Here is a 19589-nt window from a genome sequence, read left to right on the forward strand (position 1 = left end):
TTATGTATTCATTCATTTTCAAAAGTGACGTTTAATAATTGTTCTAGTTAGTTTTTTCGACAAAGAAAAAACTTTGGAAAAAGAAGTTTGGTGAGTCTATGGCTTAGAGGAGAAGTGTGTGTCTTGTGTACTTTGATGATAATATAATTGATGACAGCCTATTAGTCTCTAAATAGACTCTAGATTTTTTTGTGGTTACAAATTAGTTTTCCTTTTACAACTAAACGAATTATGAACTCCTAAAATCTAAAATCAAAGCTCACTACATACATATGTTCACACATGGTTTATTTTCCACTATCAATAATATTAATTATCATTGGTCATTACGAGATAACCCTTATATACTGAATAAATCAATCATCAACCAAAATAAATTCTAATATTGTAAAATAAATGTGTATATATGGAATGACAGTTCAAGGATTTTTTTTCTTTCGAATTATATTGGAAAAAAACGACTACTATACAGTTTTAAATAAACTATAATACAGCTTAATTTATTGTATAATAATACACGCAAAGTATTTGGTTATATTGCTAGTTACTATCTTACAATAATTTAATTGAAATTGTAAGATGATGACACATCATTTAAAATATCAGCCACAAAACACACTTACTAAATCTGGCATATGAATTACACCGAACCTTCTCAATTAATTGCCCAAAAGCAAACGCTATCACAACTTTCATTTTATTTTCTCTCTCCACTATTGAATTTCTTTGTATAATCGAAATGTAAATTCGAAAACATACACAATTATAATATTAAAAAAAAATGCGTTTTTGAAAGTGTAATTTAGATGTGGTAAAATATAGCATGTATGAAAAATAATACCAATTTCAGTTTCAAACGAAAAGAATATCATTGATTTCGTTTACTGAATAAAAGTATTGGCTAGTGTATATATTAGTGATTAGAGGGTTAGGAAGAAGTCGTTATTTACATAAACGATCAGTGTAATGTTTCTGTCAAGCTTTGCTTCGATTTAATTTTTAGTACTTTCTTTCTTCTCACTGTTTACAATTTGTGTGGTCGCCAAGTTCTCATTTGATTATTAGTTTCTTATTTAAGAGTTCTCATTAAGTTTTGTAATCAAATATTACATATTTCGTTGATTTTGTCTATATACGTACGTAGATACCACTGAAAAAAAACTCTGCTTCGTATAACCAATTAGAGTATAGTAGTCACAAGTCACAACCCTATAAAAAGAAAACAGTTGTTGATCATCTTCCCGCCCCGAGTATCTCTCTCTCTCTCTCTCTCTCTCTCTCTCTCTCTCTGTTCTCTCTCGATCTTGATTGCATTGCGAAAAATAGATGGAGACGATGAAGAAGAAAGGGAGAGGGAAAGCGACTATAACATCACAGAAAGAAGAGGAGGGAACAGTGAGGAAAGGGCCATGGACTATGGAAGAAGACTTCATCCTCTTTAACTACATTCTTAATCATGGTGAAGGTCTTTGGAACTCTGTCGCCAAAGCCTCTGGTATATCTGCACATTCTTCAAGTCATATATATATATATATATATATAATTAAACACTGATCAGTGATCACTCACGTGTTATGTTTTTTTAATGATGTTATATATGCATGTATATAATTTTGTTTTCATCTTATAATAAGGTCTAAAACGTACTGGAAAAAGCTGTCGGCTCCGGTGGCTGAACTATCTCCGACCAGATGTGCGGCGAGGGAACATAACCGCAGAAGAACAACTTGTGATCATTCAGCTTCATGCTAAGCTTGGAAACAGGTCTTACATAGTTTCATCATGACATGCGTGCGTACGTATAATAACGAATCAGAAAACTAATACTGTATATGGTGTTGTATATATAGGTGGTCGAAGATTGCGAAGCATCTCCCGGGAAGAACGGACAACGAGATAAAGAACTTTTGGAGGACAAAGATTCAGAGACACATGAAAGTGAAAGTGTCGTCCGAGAATATGATGAATCATAATTGTTCGGGAAACTCACAGAGCTCGGGGATGACGACGACGAACCAAGACAGCTCCGGCAAAGCCATCGACATGGCTGAGAGCTTCTCTCCGGCGACGACAACGTTTAATGTGGTAGAACAGTCAAACGAGAATTACTGGAACGTTGAAGATCTGTGGCCCGTCCACTTGCTCAATGGTGACCACCATGTCATTTAAGATAGTCCTATCTTTATATATTTGTATCCCCGAGCTGCTTTTTTTGGGTTATGGTACGTTCTTTGGTGTTGTTTATATTGCTGAAATGTTGTTGCAACTAATTTACATATAAAAAAGGCGGTGTGGGAGCAGAGTTACCTCTGTTCGTTAAAAGAACATATATATATACTACTCTTTCTTTTCTTTCTTTAGATTTTTCTTCTTTCTTACGGTATATATGAAAAGTTAAAACATAAATCAAATACTGTATATAGCAGTAGGTTTAAGTTTGAAAACCAATTCCAAAAAATAGCAGACTGCACGACACATACATACAAACACACACAGAGATAACAAATATTAAAGGTATGAATTTGGATTATTGGACACAAAATAAAAGCACTCTCTGCAATAAATCAAAGAAGGGGAGGTTGTTGTTATAATTTAGTCATCAGCTAGATCACTGGGAGTTTCATCGGCATTGCGTTTGATCGTCAAAACAGGACACTCGGCATGTTTCACACAGAACGCGCTCACAGTCCCCACAAAGACCCTGCAAAGCAATGCAAGAGAGTGAGAAGAAGACCAAACCCATAATAAGACTCCAGTCGACATATTATTACAAAACAAATAATCTTCTTATCTATGCCTAGCGCAATGCTTGTATAACCTAGAAATATGACAACTCCCTTGTTGGCCACTGTTCTTGTCTGAGGCTTGAACTAATCTACTAGTCTATTCAAACTCAAATATCTGTCAAAGAGAAAATCCTATCTATCAGTAATCCTTTACATGACAGCCGGATTTGGTAATTTCATCATTCAGTCTAATAACAGGAATAAATCATGTGTAGGAGGAGTGTGAGAATTTGTACGCACTTTTGAAAGCGGCCAAGACCACGACTTCCAACAACGAGAAAATCAGGTCGGACTCGGGTGACCTCTTTGCAAATAACATCCTTGGGATCACCTATCTTAATCCAGGCCTCGCAAGCAACCTACAAGTTTTGCAATGATCATGAATTTCACAAGATTACTTATAGTAGTTGTTAGTAAGGAGATTAAAAAAAAAAAAAAAAAAAAAAGGAGGAAGTAGCAAAAAGACAGAGGAGGATAACTTAAAAAAAAAAGAGTGTATTAATTATTACCCCAATCTCATGGCATTTTGTAACGAAAAACTCGAGAAGGTGAAGACCTTTAGCCTTGTTAGTTTCTCTCATGCTTCTGAAATCATCAGGGGAAGCATAAATGCTGTCAACGTCATCAAAACCTGGTTTCCAATTCACAAAAGAAAAAACAGAACACCACAAGAAACTTAGACAAATTCATAAACAGAACAAAACAAGTAGCATGAAAGAATCTTCTACTCTAACATATAGATATCTCCCCAACACAACAATCAAGGCAGGCATCAGATATATTCTCATGATACAAACAAGAACTCTTCAAGAATATGGTAATTAAACTGGCAACAGCAACACATACCCACCGCTTAAATGTAAAGATCAAAGCCAAAATCGAAACATAACTAAAAAAAAGCAGAGAAAGATATGATCTCACCGACCGACATTATCATCCCCCAATCCTAAGACAATGTCATATAATAATATTCAAGGAAGGATAAATAAAAAAAAAAAAGAAGGCGAGAGAGAGAGAGAGAGATGAAGAAGAAGAATCGAACCGTCTTCGTCGAGGACTTGGACATGGAGCAAGAGAATCTTGAAATCGCAAGTGTTGGACCTGACGATCTTCTCCAGAGTCCATTCGAAAGCTCTTTTGCTGCTTATCGAAGGGTGAGGGTACTCTTTGATCGTCGAGCCGTTCACGGCCACCATCACTTTCGTCGGCTGCTCGCTCCCCATATCACCAGAATCGCCTCTCTTCTCTCTCTCAGCAAATCGTCTCTCTGTTGTATTTTAATTTTATTTTGGGGAAAACGACTACTTGGTCAGATCAGATCATATATGATGTGAGGAAGACAAGACAACTATTCTAAGCTATTGCGCGCACTACGTATACCACATGCGTACTTTAGCTGCCTGATTTCGTATGTCTGGTACAATGCGCAGCGTTTCTGTTACGGGACAGCTATCAACAAAAGTGTAGTAGTAGTTCTTCTTATAACTAAATGTCCCAAACTACCCTTTTCTGCTAATCATTGTGCAAGCCCTACAATATGGGCCCGAACGAATGAGCCCATCATATCTAAACTACATATGTTTTTATATGTATAGAAAACAATCAACCAAACAAACAAACAAACATACGTATCTACATTTTCATTTTTCTTTTTCATAATGTAATGAATGATAATACAGCTTGTGACTTAGGTATATGAAATTGTGGAATTTTATTTGCTGCACTAAAAGCATTTCACAAAACATTCTTATGTATATAATTACTATTTTGATGTTGTTTTGGAAATGATACGCCTAGCTAATATATGTATCTCTCTCTATTAATGACTAATTGATTACTGATGATGAATTGATTGAATTCCAGTGAAGGAGACTCTACCAAAGCCAAGATGACCAATCTGATACAACTCCAACCAAACTCTCTCTGCTTCCACTCTCGCACTTATCCTCGTCTCTTCTCCTTCTAACGACGCCCCCCTTCTTTCTTCTTCTTCCTTCGTCAAACTCCCATCTCTCTCCACCACAAACCGGTGGTCGTCATCTCCGCCACCGCAACAACCACCACCGCTCACCATCTCTGCCGACCTCCGTTTCTGCTGCTGCTGATGTAAACGATCCTCCCGCTTCCTCCCCTTCTTCTTACTCCGGCCGATACATTTCCGCCCGATCATCCAGGGGACCTTAACGAAGGCGAGGGTGAGGAGGTTCAAGACCGCGCAGGGACAACAGCAGAGCGCCACGCAGTCAGCGATCCCCGCCGCCACCCAAGACCGGCACCTTTTCCGGGAGCATCTGGCTGATCTCGGCTCTTCATCGGCTCCTTGACTACTACAGTGGGATCCACTTTGCTCTAATTTACGTGAAACTCGATGCGGCTTTTGGCTTTCCTCCTCCATTTTAAAATTTTATAAAATTAACCTGCCCAAAAAAAAAGAAAAAAAAAACAAAATCAAGCTTACTAGTAAGTTATACGGTTTACATGATACTACTCATTGCGTCCATCACAATATACAGATTTTTGTCCATATACGAGTGTGTATATCATTACACTTTGTTGTTACTTGATATTAAAAAAAAAAAAAAAAAAAAAAAAAGAGGGAGAGAGAGATAGGAAACAGCAACAAAGATTTCTCCCATGCACTTTAACTTATTGACCAGACAGTTTCAGGTGCATTCAAACCTTACTCACGCTCCCACTTTGGCGCGTATTAGCCACTGCCTTCACTTTTTCTGATATTTTTTTTCTTTTTTTTTTGCATCAACGATTATTCTGTAGGAGTGTAGCCAATTTTTTTTTTTTTTGTGTGACCAGTTGAAGAAAGAAAAGATCACATGTCAACGTTACAGTTCTGTCAAATACTATCGGAGTTAGTTTTAAACTGAGATTGGGTTGGTCAAGTTGTTGACTGGTCTGGTTACCTTGTAAAATAATGATAAGTGTTGGGACGAACGAGCGCGTGGGAGATTAATCTGAAGCTTTTTTTTGTTCGATAGCGGAAAAATAATAGTAATAGTATTCTTTTTAGTGGAGAAAACAAGATAGATATATATATATAAAAAGCTGTTAATCTGGAGATGTGGTAAATAAAATCTTATTATATTTTTGGCTCTTTATGGTAAGAATCTTATGGTACTGTGGTAGCTTTTAAAATATATACAGTCCAGTCCCTATTGATTTTTCAAAATTAATTAACGCTCCTAAAATATTAAGACGATGATATTGTTTAAAAAAAAAAAATTAGAGATATCTGTGAGACAACGTGGATTATAGTGCCGGAGATCATATCTCACATGGGTTGTCGGGTCTTAGCATGGCCCATTTACGTGGCCCATTTCAAAGCTACAAGTAAATACAATACAAAAATATTCAAATGAAAATTTTATTATTCACGTTAGATTAAAATAGTGTCTACAATAATCTAGTAGGATACCCCTAGGATTTTTAAACGATTAGATTTGTAAATGATTTACGTGATACTAGCTAGCATTTATCAGGAAAAAAAGAATAGAAGATATTTTGAAAATACAAAACGATCTCTGGAAAAGAAATGGTTTATCTTTTTATTCGATATGATACTAAAAAGGAAAGTTAAAGGTGAAAAGTACGATTGTCCCTTTTTCACTTGTATGAGGTAAAAAAAAAAAGTACATAATTAAAGGCGAGTCAAAAATTCAAAAAATTATTCGGCGTTGTAGAATTAAATAATAGACTGACATGTACGAACCTTATACAGTTTGTCTATTAGATTAGAGGTCCTTTTTTTTTACTTTCCATCATTTTGTTTTGTCAAAGGAGAGAACTTGATGCAAAATTCAACATTAACCACTAAATACCCAACAAACTAATTAAGTTAGTTAGCGCAATATTCATTATTCAGTGTAGCTGCTAGTGTGGTGTGCTTAAAGAAAAAAAAACCACACATTTTGATTTATGGTGAGACACTCTTTATGTAGGTAGACACATTATGCTTTTTCACACTAGGAAAACTGTATTTAGCTAATAAAAAGACCAAAAAACAACCAAAAAAACTGTGTTGAACTAGGTAATGTATATAAATAAAAGAATTGTATTTTTATTACTACCAACAAACATGCAATATTTGGATCTGAATCCGAACATTATTATTGTTGTATATATAGTACTATTAAGTACTGTTCTTATAAATTGATGAAACGCCTACCAAACGGATAATGTAACCTAACTAAGCATTATTGTTAACAATGATTTATTTTTGTCAGTCACAACAGATTTTAGCCTATAAAATTATCTTAAAAGGAGATTTGATGAATCAATGAACCCGATAGAGGAAACAACAATGGAGACATCAAGGGGAGGATTATCGAAATGATTACATACCTTAATTTGTGATCGTGTAATAGATTAACTTACTCAAAAGCCATGGATCCTGATTGAAATCCTTCCCTGTATGAAGACATCAACAAAAACAAAAGCCCAGATCTGTTTTCTGGTCTATAGTAAGAGTTTCTGTTCTACTGAGTTTGAGAAGAAAAAGAGTAGACGAGAAAAGAAGGAGAAGAAGGAGAAGAAGAAGCTTAAAGATGTGATCTGATCTATAAATACACATTATATTATATCTTTGATTAATTTGAGTTTCTCTTTTTCTATGTTTATCTTTTGAAAATCATCTCTTTTCTATCTCTCTCCTGTTCGCATGAGGATACAGACTCATATGTGTAAGGGTCTTACATGAATATTTTAATCCATTTTAGCAGCTACAAAAGCTCTCTTAAAGCATCAATATTTTTTTTACACATATGAACATATAATATACTACTACTGTAACGGTGTTACCTAAATTATTAAGTGAAAAGAGTATTTGCAGTTTTACTATACGAAAGTTGTAATTAATTATATGAATTTTTTTTATATTTACAATTTCTTAAATAACTCGGTTATAAATCCTCAAGTGGGGTACCGGTTAGGTACTTAATTACTAGGTTTTATAAACAATGCTACAATTACCCAATATATTTGGTTGGAAACGGGTTTACAGGAAATATCGGAACTTTGTGTTTGATGAGTCCCCAAGACAGAGAGAATCAACTTATGGGAACTCGGCCCCTTATGTGCATTCCTATGCAATTCGTATTTTATCCATTTTTTTTCATAGCATAAGAAACGAACGAAAATATCCTATTTAATCAGAAACGAACAAATTAAAATACTTTTCATAGCACTCCAAAATTTCGTATGGGACTACCTAATATTTAAATTTGTGGTTCGATATCTTGTTTTTTCTACCTTTAATACATAAATTGTTTCGTCGGATTAGTCAGGGGTCTCATATATGAGAATATATAGAACTTTGTGAGCCACTTGGATGTATTTATAAGTAGAATAATCATATATGTCAACGTAATTAGTAGGAGTATTTTGGAGTTCTAAAGTTTTAATATGGATTTTGAGTACTTGCGCAAAAACTTTACGTAGACAAAATTAAAGTTTAGGATATTAAATAATACTGTGCGTCGTGAGCGTCGTTGACGCCTTTTCCTTCCCTTATGTTTGCTGCCTTTGTAAGCACTTTGCTTGAGCCATGCACGTGCGTCGTATTTAAAGGTGGCCACATCAGCAACTGAGATGCTCTTTAATTCTTTTAGGTAAGAAAGTTTTCACCGTCCAAATCTGTCAGTATGTCAGTGACACGCACACACCAAACCCAGGCCCAACGCAACGCAACGGTCTTCTTTTTTGCCTATTACAACAAGAGTCGCGATCTGCGTTTTGCGTCACTGATCACTGCAGTAACATGCATTTGTTCTTCCTTTGAACACGATCGATCTCCTTTTGTAGTTTGACTGAAAAGAAAAGAAGTCAAAACGGCGTGAGGAAGAACACGATATATCGTCCATGCAGACACATTTCGAAAATCCATAATCTAATAATTTAATAATAATCACGGACGATATATTATACAACTAGCCATCTTTGTCAAATTAGTGGCTTGATGTGTGTGATTAATATATGTTCATAACTTCATATTATACGTGTATATATATGTATTTACGCGTTCCTCCATAATGAAATATTCTTCTTAAATTTAGACTTCCAGAAATTTGGTTGACTAATCAGAAAAACAGAGAAAGTTTTGACAAAAGAATATGATTAGAAACTAGAGAGCATAGAAGAAACAAAATAAGGTGGTTAAATTTAGTCGAATACAATACTTCTTCAACTCATGCTTTTAGATTTGAATGTAAACTACATATATATATATATATATATATATACTATAGATCGATTTTTATTAATTTCTGTCTCATGATCACATTCCATCACGTAATCTATACTACTTTATTCGAGAAATAGGTCGTATGTGGTAACTTGGCAGACCATTTACCATGAAATATCATCATCATTGTCTAGAAGTAGTCACACAGAAGAAGAAAAAGAGATATTTGATAACATCGTACAACTACATTTCTTGGTTCTCATGTTAAAGTCCAAAAGCTTACAGCAAATGTGGAAATATTTGATCTTAACTTGTTAACAGAAACTGCTAAGAATTAGGTCTGGACTCTGGAGAAGGACGGCCCTGAGTTTTGGCAAATTTGGGCTTGATGAGGCTACAGATAATCAAATAGAATGTATTTGGGAGCCGTACATATACAGGAAAAAAAAATATGACTGAATTAAAAGTCTCTTAAAAAATTGACTATACATAGTTTTAAGCTGCATGCCAACTCATTGCTCCACATGTAACAGAGAAGTGTAACATGGAGAACAATCTTTATGGAATATTTATTGATAATTAAAAAATAACAATGTTTGAATTATTCGTAAGAGAATATATATATATATATATATATATATATATATATATATATATATATATATATAACAGATTAGAATTCCAACAGCTAGCAAGTAACAATGTATAGTTTATATAGCAGAACATGCCAAAATGGACTTCAATGTTGCTATCGGTTGAGGAAATGGATATTAGCATGTGGTGCAATATTATAATAATCATGCTTGTTTGTATGCTCAATTATATCAAATAAGAATGTTTGGTCTTGGGTCGTCGTCATGTAGATCTTAGTGCCGACGAGAATATGTATATTGCAAAGTTGTTATAATCAATTGGGTTATCGGAAACATCATTTATAAATTCGCTAGAGGTTCAATATATATTTGATTCAACTACGCAATTTTAAAAATCTTAGAGAATAACAACTACGACATACTGGACTCCAATCAAAAATATAGTAACAATAATTGGTGGTAGTTATATTGATAATCAATTGCTGTAGTTTAATCTTGTTGGTAAATATAAGTACATACTGCTAATTTAACGTAAAAAGTTAAAAAAACACTTATAAAAATATTTGTAAAGTCAATCGCAGATCATATGATTATATATATATATATATATATGAATGAATATAGATTAGAGTCTATTAAAATAGAGAAATGAATCACGTGTTCACATAGATATTAATTAAAAGAAATGACAGAATCGCAAAATGATTATGTCAAATCTGATTACACGACGTCTAAGATATTATAGGTTGGTTGATGAAAAAAAAAATGGATCATAATTTGAGGATGGCGATAATCGTCAGCATTGACGTACGTACGTGTCTCTAAACTTACCATAAAATAAAACAAAGACCACGAAAGCGAGACCACGTTTTATGTATAAATATTACAACACAAGACACACAAAGATACAGACAACACGGTTGGTTAAAGAGGGAGAGAGATATGGAGGAGAACAAGGCAACATTAGTGGAGAGAGAACTAGACAACAAAATGCATGAATTTTCCTCAACGGTGTCGTATAGCCCAAGCTTCAGCTGCTACGCTTCCGGTGACTTCAGCTGCTACGCTTCCGGTGACTTCGCAGCCGCCGCCGTTAAAGTTTCCCGCGAGAGCCAGATGATGATGAGCTACAATATCGCAGATCATCATCAATCCGCTAAAGCTGACTCCGTCGAAGACGCTGACTTCGAGTTTGAAACGTCGCCGTTGCATGAAGACACCTTCGTCCACTTCCCGCCCTTCAAGAAAGACGTCGTTTTCGTCGTTAACAAGAAAGAAGATGATGACTTCGAAGAAGCCGCCGCCGCTGAGAATATATCGGAGAGTTACTCCGGGAGTTGTCTGTGGAGTCCGCTCAGATCTCCGGCGGCTGGTTCGAAGCGCAGCCGTTTAAAGAAGCTTCTAACGAGAAGCCATAGCGACGGAGTCGTATTGGCCCCAAGCGCATCGAAACGATGCAATTTAAAGGAGTTTATGAGGAGGAGCCACAGCGACGGGGGAGACGCAAAGAAGACGAGCTCCCCGGCCCCGGCGGTGAAAGGGAAGAAGGAGAAAACGGCGTCGTATAAGGTCGGGGAAGGAAACAAGAGAAGAAAATCTTACTTGCCATACAAGCAAGATTTGATCGGAGTATTCGCCGGAATTCGAGGATTTCGTCGTTAATTAATGACTTTACAACACTAAACTATTATTATTATTGTAGCAGTTAGGCACACTTTACATTGTTTAAACTTTACTTACTCTGTAATTTATACTTTTCTACTTGCATGTAATGTAACTTTGGTTAATTTGGTGATACATATATTAATGAAAGTCCAATTCAATTCGTTGACTCGATGAAACTGGTGGTGGGGGGGGGGGGGGTTAAGATATTTATTTTCTATTTTGGTTTTATAAATAAAAAGGAGAAGACACGTGTTAAAATAAGAAGCTAGATACTTCCACGAGAAAGAGGGACCCACGTGAAAAACACGTGGACCACTAGTTCCTTACCCCCTCTCTCTCTCACTCGCCGCTGCTCACACTCACAGTTTCGAAGTTTTGCCTCTTTTTTTTTTTTTTTTTTTTCTTTTTACTCAATTCATTATCTCGAGCTCGAGATTGGGATCTCCGGTTGGTATAAATTATGGCGTTTCTTCAACAAATCTCCGGTTTCGGAGCTCTCGAACGATCTTCTCCTCCGTCTATTCTGACCGGATCGCCGTTCCGCAGCGGAAGAGGAGGAATCGCCTACTTTGGCTCTAGGGAAAAGGTCGGATCCAACAGACGAAGACTCTTTCTCAGAGTCGTAGCGGGGTCGTCGTCTTCGTCTTCATCTCCGTTCAAGATGAACTTGAATGAGTATATGGTCACCCTTGAGAAGCCCTTAGGGATTCGATTCGCTCTTTCAGCGGATGGCAACATCTTCGTCCACGCCATCAAAAAAGGGGTATTATTTCTACTATTTCTCCATCTCTCTCTCTCTCTCTCTCTCTCTCTCTCTCTATTAGCTTCTCTTGGTGAAAGTTTCTTAGCCTCATCCCGTCCCATTGTTATAAATTGTTTTCCGTAGAGCAATGCGGAGAAGGCAAGAATCATAATGGTTGGAGATACACTAAAGAAGGCCAGTGATTCTTCTGGTGGCATTCTTGTCGAAATCAACGATTTTGGTGATACCAAGTATGACATTTTCTATGCCCTGTTTCGTTTCTATCTGCTACACGAGTCTGATGGCTAGTTAACATGGATTTTGTTTAGTCCTTTAACCGACTATGCTCTGACGTTACTTGATTGATACTGTCCAGGCTTCTTTTAACTATGCCTTTCTATTGCTCTTGTTGCTTTTTGACTAGTTAGTCACGGCTTAGTCCTTACCCGCGTTTGATCTGAGTTACCTGATTGATACCTTGCAAACTTCTGCCATCTGATTGCTCCTGTAAATCAACCATACCATTACGTTTGTCTTTATAACTGGGTGTTGCTAACACTCTGTTTCATAACTATTGGCTAGAGATATTTACCATGTATTGGATGGTAGGATTACTAGTAATTTGCTAACTTGTCTTGTTTTAATCTGGAAACACTCATGTTTGCATCTTTCTTTTTTCTTTTTTTTGTATGGTTTTAACATCTAACAGTCGTAGCTGGATTTTTCAATATTAATATATCAATGCGAAGTGCTGTGAGTTGAATGCTGACTCCATTGTGTTATTGTTTTTGAATTTTTCTTTTTTATTTCTTCCAGTTTTTTATTTATTCAGGAAGATGCTGGCAGAGAGAACAGGATCGTTTAGCCTTGTTCTTGAAAGACCATTCTCTCCATTTCCAGTCCAGTATCTGCTCCATTTGAGCGACCTTGATTTGCTCTATAACAGAGGACGTGTCTCCTTTGCTACTTGGAACAAAAACCTTTTATCCTCCGATCTGAGAGCCTCTCAAGGCAATGGAAACTCTGGCTATGCTGCTTTTTCCTCGAAATTTTTTACTTCTCAGGGATGGAAACTTCTGACCAGACAGAGCAATTCCTTTCAGTCAGGGACACAGAAGAACATTCTTTCTCCACCTATCAGTCCACTCATCTGTGTCTTTTCAGAAGAAGTTTCTGGAGATGGGGAATGGGGTTATGGTAATTTCCTTTTAGATGAATACATCAAAGCCCTTGACCGATCAAAAGGAGAGCTGTCTTATAACCATGCTCTTGGAATGCGCTACAGCAAGGTCTCAAATTCTTTTCTTTTCCCGGATTAGTCTTGTTTCATTTTCCCTCTTTCTGTTCATTCTCTCAACACCATTCTTCTCTTGTTGGCCTTTTTCAGATTACAGAGCAAATATATGTCGGCTCGTGTATACAAACAGAAGAGGATGTGGAAAATTTGTCGGAAGCAGTGAGTCTTCTATATGACCTTACTATTGAGATCATTGTTATTAGGGTGTGCAATAATAGAATTGCAAGTATAGTTTTAACTGATCAAGCTTTTTATACTACAGGGAATTACTGCCATATTGAATTTCCAAGGTGGAACTGAAGCTCAAAACTGGGGAATCGATTCACAAAAAATCAATGATGCATGCCAGAATTCTGAAGTCTTAATGATCAACTATCCTATAAAGTAAGCAAAGTCATATCGCCATGAGGCACATCATGTGCTTTCTTTTCCTAGCGCTCTAATCAGTTGTGGACAAGACTAATAGAGTTTTGATATTTTCGTGCCAGGGATGCAGATTCATTTGATCTTAGGAAGAAACTCCCACTTTGTGTCGGGATTCTACTACGGTTACTTAAAAAGAACCATCGTGTCTTTGTAACTTGTACCACTGGTTTTGACCGATCATCGGCTTGTGTGATCGCTTATCTGCACTGGATGACTGATACCTCTCTCCATGCTGCTTATAGTTTCGTTACTGGATTGCACGCTTGCAAACCTGACAGGTTTTTATCCATCTCATCTCTGTCTTGACCATTAACCTGCAGACCATGGATGACTATTTTTCTGTTTTAATGTATATATATGTCGACTTATATGTAATTTTTCACAGACCTGCAATTGCTTGGGCAACATGGGATCTTATTGCAATGGTGGAAGATGGCAAACATGATGGGAATCCAACACATTCTGTAACCTTTGTGTGGAATGGACACGAGGTGACTATTGCTTTACATGCTTTTACTAGTTTGCTGCAATTCTTTAGGAACTCGTGATCTGTAGGGTTGAGAAACCAATGGGACTGGCCTCTGTGTTTTAAGTTACACCTTGGATGGCTCTATTACAGGGGGAGGATGTATTGCTAGTTGGAGATTTCACAGGAAATTGGAAAGAACCCATAAAAGCAACGCACAAGGGCGGTCCACGTTTTGAAACTGAAGTTAGACTTTCACAAGGAAAGTAAGTCATTCTTCTTTTACCTTTCCCATTAATGCTTATATGCTCAAGGTTCAACAGAAAAACGTCCCATAATTTTCCCTGCATGTTAATTGTGACTTTTGAGGGATCGCAAAGGTATTATAGTTTGAAAACTTATGAAAATGCACTTGTGTCATATAACTTGGTGATCGTTGACATTTGACAATGTGGCAGATACTACTACAAGTACATAATCAATGGTGACTGGAGGCATTCAACAACTTCACCAACGGAAAGGGATGACCGAGGAAACACGAACAATATAATTATAGTTGGTGATGTTGCTAACGTTAGGCCTACTATTCAACAACCAAGAAAGGTTACTCCTACAATGCAGTAGTCTCTTCTTCATACAATAGGAAAAACTTGGATAAGTGTTCCAAGTTATATCTTGCCTGATTGGTTCAAGACATATATCTGAAGCAACTTTTACAATGTTTTGCAGGATGCAAATATCATAAAGGTGATCGAGAGAGTTTTGACAGAGAGCGAAAGATTTAGGCTGGCAAAAGCAGCTCGATGTATCGCGTTCTCAGTTTGTCCAATAAGACTATGCCCAAAGTAGAAGTTCTTAAATTGGCATAGGTTAAAATATTACATCTACTCCTCTGTCTCTATCCATTCCTCAAGGTACTTACTAATGTCGTTGTGAAAAACATTCCCTATGTTCATTTTTTACTCCGGATGAATAAATAAAAGCCACATTCGACACACTCTGTGACAAGAGAGTGTTGACATTATGTTGTGTGTGTTTGCATGAAAAAATGTCGACGTAGTTTCGTCCATTGACAACATAGGTAACTCTCGGAGCTCGGCCCTCTACAATATCATTAAACACTAGTGAACGGTCCAAAACATTTATATTATTTAATGTACCTGGTGGTCCGAAAAAAGTGTGCCAAATCCATAAATCTTGCGATGCCACAGCTTCTAGTACGATTGTCGGTTTTCCAGATCCACATGCATATTGTCCTTTCTATGCCGTGGGACAATTCTTCCACTCCCAATGCATACAATCTATGCTTCCTACCATTCCGGGGAAACCGCGATGTTCTCCAATATTCAGTAATCGTTGGAGGTCTTCCGATGTAGGTCTTCTGAGATACTCGTCTCCAAAAAGATTTATCTCTCCGTCTACAAATTTTTCAAGGCATTTGTGGGCGGTTGTTTTAGCCAGACGTAGATATTCATCCAGTGCATCTGCTGCACATCCGTATGCCAACATACGGATAGCTGCCGTACATTTTTGAAGTGCTGATAGACCAAGCCTTCCAGTTGCATCTCGTCTTTGTGTGAAGTACGGAACTCCATTCTCAATACTACTAACAATGCGCAGGAACAACGGTTTGTACATTCTAAAGCGACGGCGAAACATACTTTGATTGTAAGTCGGGTTCTCGCTAAAATAATCATTCCATAACCGTATATGGCCCCCCCTCCCGGTCTCTATTAATGTGGACTCTTCTGAAAACTGGCAATGGTGGATCTTCTATGTGAGTGCATTGGTATTGAATCTCCTCCACCATATTGTCAACTTCCTCCTCCACCATTGCATCAACTTCTTCATCTGAACTCCAATTTGACATCTTCTTTGATTTTTTTTGGGGTTTTAAAGATTCAATCTTTTTGATGTTTTGTTTGGGGTAATGAAAAGGGGTTTTTAGATATGTTCTGATTTTTCAAACTTAAGAAAGAGATAGAAGAAGAAACAAGTTCTCTGCAAGAAATGCTTGATTTGTTGAAGTTTAGACCAACTAAAAAAAAAAATGAACTCCGGAGAGAGAGATTGAAAAAGATAGAAATTGAGTTGTGAGGAATGAGCTCAATGTCTCTTCAATATATAGAAGAAGAAACACCTAAAACTTAACAATACAAACAACACAAGGAAACGAGAGTACAAACAACAAGAGATCACGAGGGATAACAATACAAACAACGAATTGACGCTTGCTAACGTCCAAAAGTACTAGTACATGCGGTCCTCCTTCACGGATGCTTAAAAGCCAAAATACTGCTATGTGAGGTCCACCGTCATGGATGCTCCTTGTGCAACTTCACAACCGTACATTTATATCATATGTCAACTTGACCCCAACAACCTGAAACGTAATTAAGGTTCCAATTAGAAACTGACCAAAACAAAACGAATCCAATCATGTATGCATAACCAACACTAATCGAATCCAAACATGTATGCATAACAAAAAAAAATATTGAGTGTGTATTAAAGAGACAGATTAAGAACCTATGTGTGGGACAACATTTGGTCAGTTAGCTTGTCTCTGAGTTCTACTTGAGCTGGTGTAAGGTTAGGGTTGTTTAGGAGACTCTCAAGCAATCTCATTCTGCCTTGCCTATCTTTAGCTTGTTGTTCCTTTTCCTTCATGGCAATAATCCTATCTAGTTTAACCGCTGAAACATCCTCACCATCATTACTCATTGCCGCCTTCTTACCTTTCTTCTTGGACGCCTTAACACCCGGAGGCCTCTCCTCAATGCCATCGTTTGTTGAGTTGGATGAGTAAACTCTTTCTGAATCAAGCTTAGTCTTCTTAGAGGTTCCACCCTCCGAGTTCCATTTCTGATCATTCTTGAGTTCCCTCCAACAATGCGCTAGCATAAACGGTTTTTTCATGTCATTCATGTACATCTCATATGCCACCTTCAACACATCATCTTCCGATTCTCCACTCTTTCTTCTTGCACTCGCTTGTGTGTAACAGCCCACAAACTTATTGACTTGGTGGTTTATCTTATTCCACCGAGTCTTACACTGAACAAGCCCTCTACTATTGGTCCCGGATGCTCCCTCACTTGCTTGGTAATAATCTGACACCCTCTTCCAAAAGGAACCCAACCGCTGTTCATTACTCACAACCGGATCTTTGCTTGTGTTCAACCAAGCGCCTATGAGCCGAACATCCTCCTCTGTAGTCCACCTCTTTCTACTTTCTCTACCTCCCTCGTCTTCATTCTCATCTAAACTAACATCAATACACTCGGAAGGGACAATGGAAGAGCTAAAGTGAACTGGTTGCGAAAGGAATTGGAAAGGCTGAGAGGGGAAAGATGTGGTAAACTGAGTAGGCTGAGATGTTTCTGTGGTATTTGGTACATGAGGAGTTTCAGAAGTGTTTGAGTCCTGTTGAGAGTTCAACAGGTCTACAAAGTAAGGAGCAGGGACACTATAAGGGTTGCTACGATCCATGGATATGTTTTACAGAAGAGAGATATGTTTAAAAGTTTGCTTAAAGAAAGATAATGAGTTGTTACAAATGGGAAATGTTTGTTTAACTGTTGTGGTTAAGGACAAAAGTTATATATAGGTTAAAGAGAGATAATGATATGTTTTAAAGTTTTGATCGGATATTGAGCTAAAGTTTTTAATGTTTAAAAGTTTTCAAATTTGTAATGAGTGTCCTAAAAAGAGATATACACTTTTTACTTTTCAGTATATCCCCTAGACTAGACAACTCAAAATGCAGAAGCCATATCACCTTTTACAACATCAAATCTTAGCAATGGTTAAAGTCAAAAGTTTTTAAAATTACAATCATGGACTGAAGATTTATTTGTTAATGTCAAGATTTATTTGTAAAACAATCATTGAGTGAAAATTAAGTTTCTCATTTTTAAAAATCAAACTGCCGACTATTACATTTTGTTATGAGAATTAAAATGTAGTATAAAAATAACACACCTTAACAGGATTGTAGATGTGCTACACCATCAAGAGAACCACTACCATTCACCCTAGCACAACCGTCTTTGTATCCTGTTTAAGTGACAACGACAACAGTTAGAACTAAGTCAAAAAGCTAAACTTAACACAAATTACAAAATCAGAAATATAGAGTTGCTTACTTTTTGGAGTAACACACCCAACAGAGGCCTTGGCCCAAACACACCTCTCTTCGCTCAATACGACATCTTTGTGGTACACTTGCATGACTCCATGAACACCTCGCACAAAACACACAAAACCAGTTAACACGGTTCATCATTAGACTTGAACACAATAGCACATAAAACCACATACTTGTAATAAAACTTCCATTGACAAAAGAGCATAAAACCGGTTACTATTAATCAGTCACCAAACAATAACACACGGTTCATGAGACTTTAACACATCACAACACAAAACCACATTATTCTAAACAAACTTGAACACAACAAACAATTACAACCACTAATTAAATTACAATCAGACAACAACACCAACATACGGTTTATGAGACCTTAACAAAACACAACATAAAACCACTTCATTCTAATCAAATTTAACACTAACAAAGCGTACAACAAGTGACTAATTATGAGATAACATACAACAACATTCGGTTATGTGAGTCTGGTTAAACCCACAGAGAAGGAATCACACAAGTAAACCCAAAGTTAAAGTCAAACCCTACCAAATTTCTGAGATTTAGCCTACCCCGTGAAATGAATACAATCGGAATTGTAAACCCAGACTCACATGCATGTTCGATTAACATTCTCACAAACCTTAACCTTACAAACCCTAATCGGTAATAATCAGACGAACCTTCTATGTGTGCGATCCGCCAGCTGCTTGACCTCACCGTCCCATTAATCCCATCATAGGAACCTTCCGCCATTGTTATCGCCGTGGGAAATAGAAGGCCTTGAGCAACAAATCGTCACATCGAGTGGAATCTCGATTTGAACCCGAAACCTCGACATATCTCTCTCATATATGAAGATCTTTCGTGTATCAGCCAGAAAATCGAACGATTCAAGGTGAATCAGAGAATTTTCACGGTGAAACGGCGAATCGTCGTGCATATCGCCGTTTCTCTTACAGAGAGAAAGAGATATGTCGCGAAGAAAAAGAAAAAAATAGAGGAAAAAATTGTTTATCCTCATTTATATTTTCCCCCCTGGCCAATCAGAACCGACCACGCATCGGTTCTCATACGATTCTCAAAATCCTTCTCGTGGAACCGATTCTCCTAATTTCTAATTTCTTTTTGGATTTTTTCTTTATTTTTGGGCCTGAAAATTCCACAGAGAATCCCCAGTAGACTTGCTCTAATGCATTGCTCATCTATCTTTCTTCTTCAACTTCTATCTCTACTAACATGTTAAAGGAAACAAAAACTCTTTCCCTTAA

General features: G+C 36.9%; 7 protein-coding genes across 8 annotated transcripts; 3 read left to right on the plus strand and 4 right to left on the minus strand.

Moving 5' to 3' along the window:
- Positions 1 to 687: 687 nt before the first annotated feature.
- Positions 688 to 2360, plus strand: LOC104763739 (transcription factor MYB57-like). Its single transcript, XM_087500735.1, has 3 exons — positions 688 to 1495; positions 1635 to 1764; positions 1851 to 2360. The coding sequence occupies exons 1-3, from the start codon at positions 1327 to 1329 to the stop codon at positions 2167 to 2169; spliced, it is 618 nt and encodes a 205-aa protein (XP_087356861.1). The 5' UTR covers positions 688 to 1326; the 3' UTR covers positions 2170 to 2360.
- A 27-nt stretch (positions 2361 to 2387) lies between these two features.
- On the minus strand, positions 2388 to 4237 carry LOC104763741 (universal stress protein A-like protein). The gene is made up of 4 exons (XM_087500740.1): positions 3829 to 4237; positions 3296 to 3417; positions 3027 to 3145; positions 2388 to 2701 (listed from the first exon to the last, which is right to left on the minus strand). Exons 1-4 carry the CDS (start codon positions 4007 to 4009, stop codon positions 2593 to 2595), a joined length of 531 nt encoding a protein of 176 aa, XP_087356866.1. The 5' UTR covers positions 4010 to 4237; the 3' UTR covers positions 2388 to 2592.
- A 160-nt stretch (positions 4238 to 4397) lies between these two features.
- Positions 4398 to 7276, minus strand: LOC147920020 (uncharacterized). Its single transcript, XM_087500739.1, has 2 exons — positions 7143 to 7276; positions 4398 to 5203 (listed from the first exon to the last, which is right to left on the minus strand). Exon 2 carries the CDS (start codon positions 5179 to 5181, stop codon positions 4621 to 4623), a length of 561 nt encoding a protein of 186 aa, XP_087356865.1. The 5' UTR covers positions 5182 to 5203; positions 7143 to 7276; the 3' UTR covers positions 4398 to 4620.
- Positions 7277 to 10478: 3202 nt separating this feature from the next.
- On the plus strand, positions 10479 to 11403 carry LOC104767281 (uncharacterized). The gene has a single exon (XM_087500734.1). It carries the CDS (start codon positions 10515 to 10517, stop codon positions 11232 to 11234), a length of 720 nt encoding a protein of 239 aa, XP_087356860.1. The 5' UTR covers positions 10479 to 10514; the 3' UTR covers positions 11235 to 11403.
- A 168-nt stretch (positions 11404 to 11571) lies between these two features.
- Positions 11572 to 15192, plus strand: LOC104763743 (phosphoglucan phosphatase LSF1, chloroplastic). 2 transcript variants are annotated; one of them, XM_087500727.1, is made up of 10 exons: positions 11572 to 12000; positions 12124 to 12230; positions 12812 to 13268; positions 13367 to 13435; positions 13539 to 13660; positions 13765 to 13980; positions 14088 to 14193; positions 14322 to 14434; positions 14627 to 14771; positions 14898 to 15192. In XM_087500727.1, the coding sequence occupies exons 1-10, from the start codon at positions 11698 to 11700 to the stop codon at positions 15015 to 15017; spliced, it is 1758 nt and encodes a 585-aa protein (XP_087356853.1). In that variant the 5' UTR covers positions 11572 to 11697; the 3' UTR covers positions 15018 to 15192. The 2 variants fall into 2 exon arrangements, with proteins under 2 accessions (XP_087356853.1, XP_087356854.1); XM_087500728.1 differs by having other exon boundaries at positions 11586 to 12000; positions 12796 to 13268.
- A 236-nt stretch (positions 15193 to 15428) lies between these two features.
- LOC147920021 (uncharacterized) lies at positions 15429 to 15806 on the minus strand. The gene has a single exon (XM_087503097.1). It carries the CDS (start codon positions 15804 to 15806, stop codon positions 15429 to 15431), a length of 378 nt encoding a protein of 125 aa, XP_087359223.1.
- Positions 15807 to 16697: 891 nt separating this feature from the next.
- LOC104767282 (glutathione S-transferase T3-like) lies at positions 16698 to 17660 on the minus strand. The gene has a single exon (XM_010491326.2). It carries the CDS (start codon positions 17658 to 17660, stop codon positions 16698 to 16700), a length of 963 nt encoding a protein of 320 aa, XP_010489628.1.
- Between the last annotated feature and the right edge of the window lie 1929 nt (positions 17661 to 19589).

This window comes from Camelina sativa, chromosome 19, assembly GCF_030686135.1.
Source record: "Camelina sativa cultivar CO46 ecotype springtype chromosome 19, ASM3068613v1".
NCBI classification, from domain to species: Eukaryota; Viridiplantae; Streptophyta; class Magnoliopsida; order Brassicales; family Brassicaceae; genus Camelina; species Camelina sativa.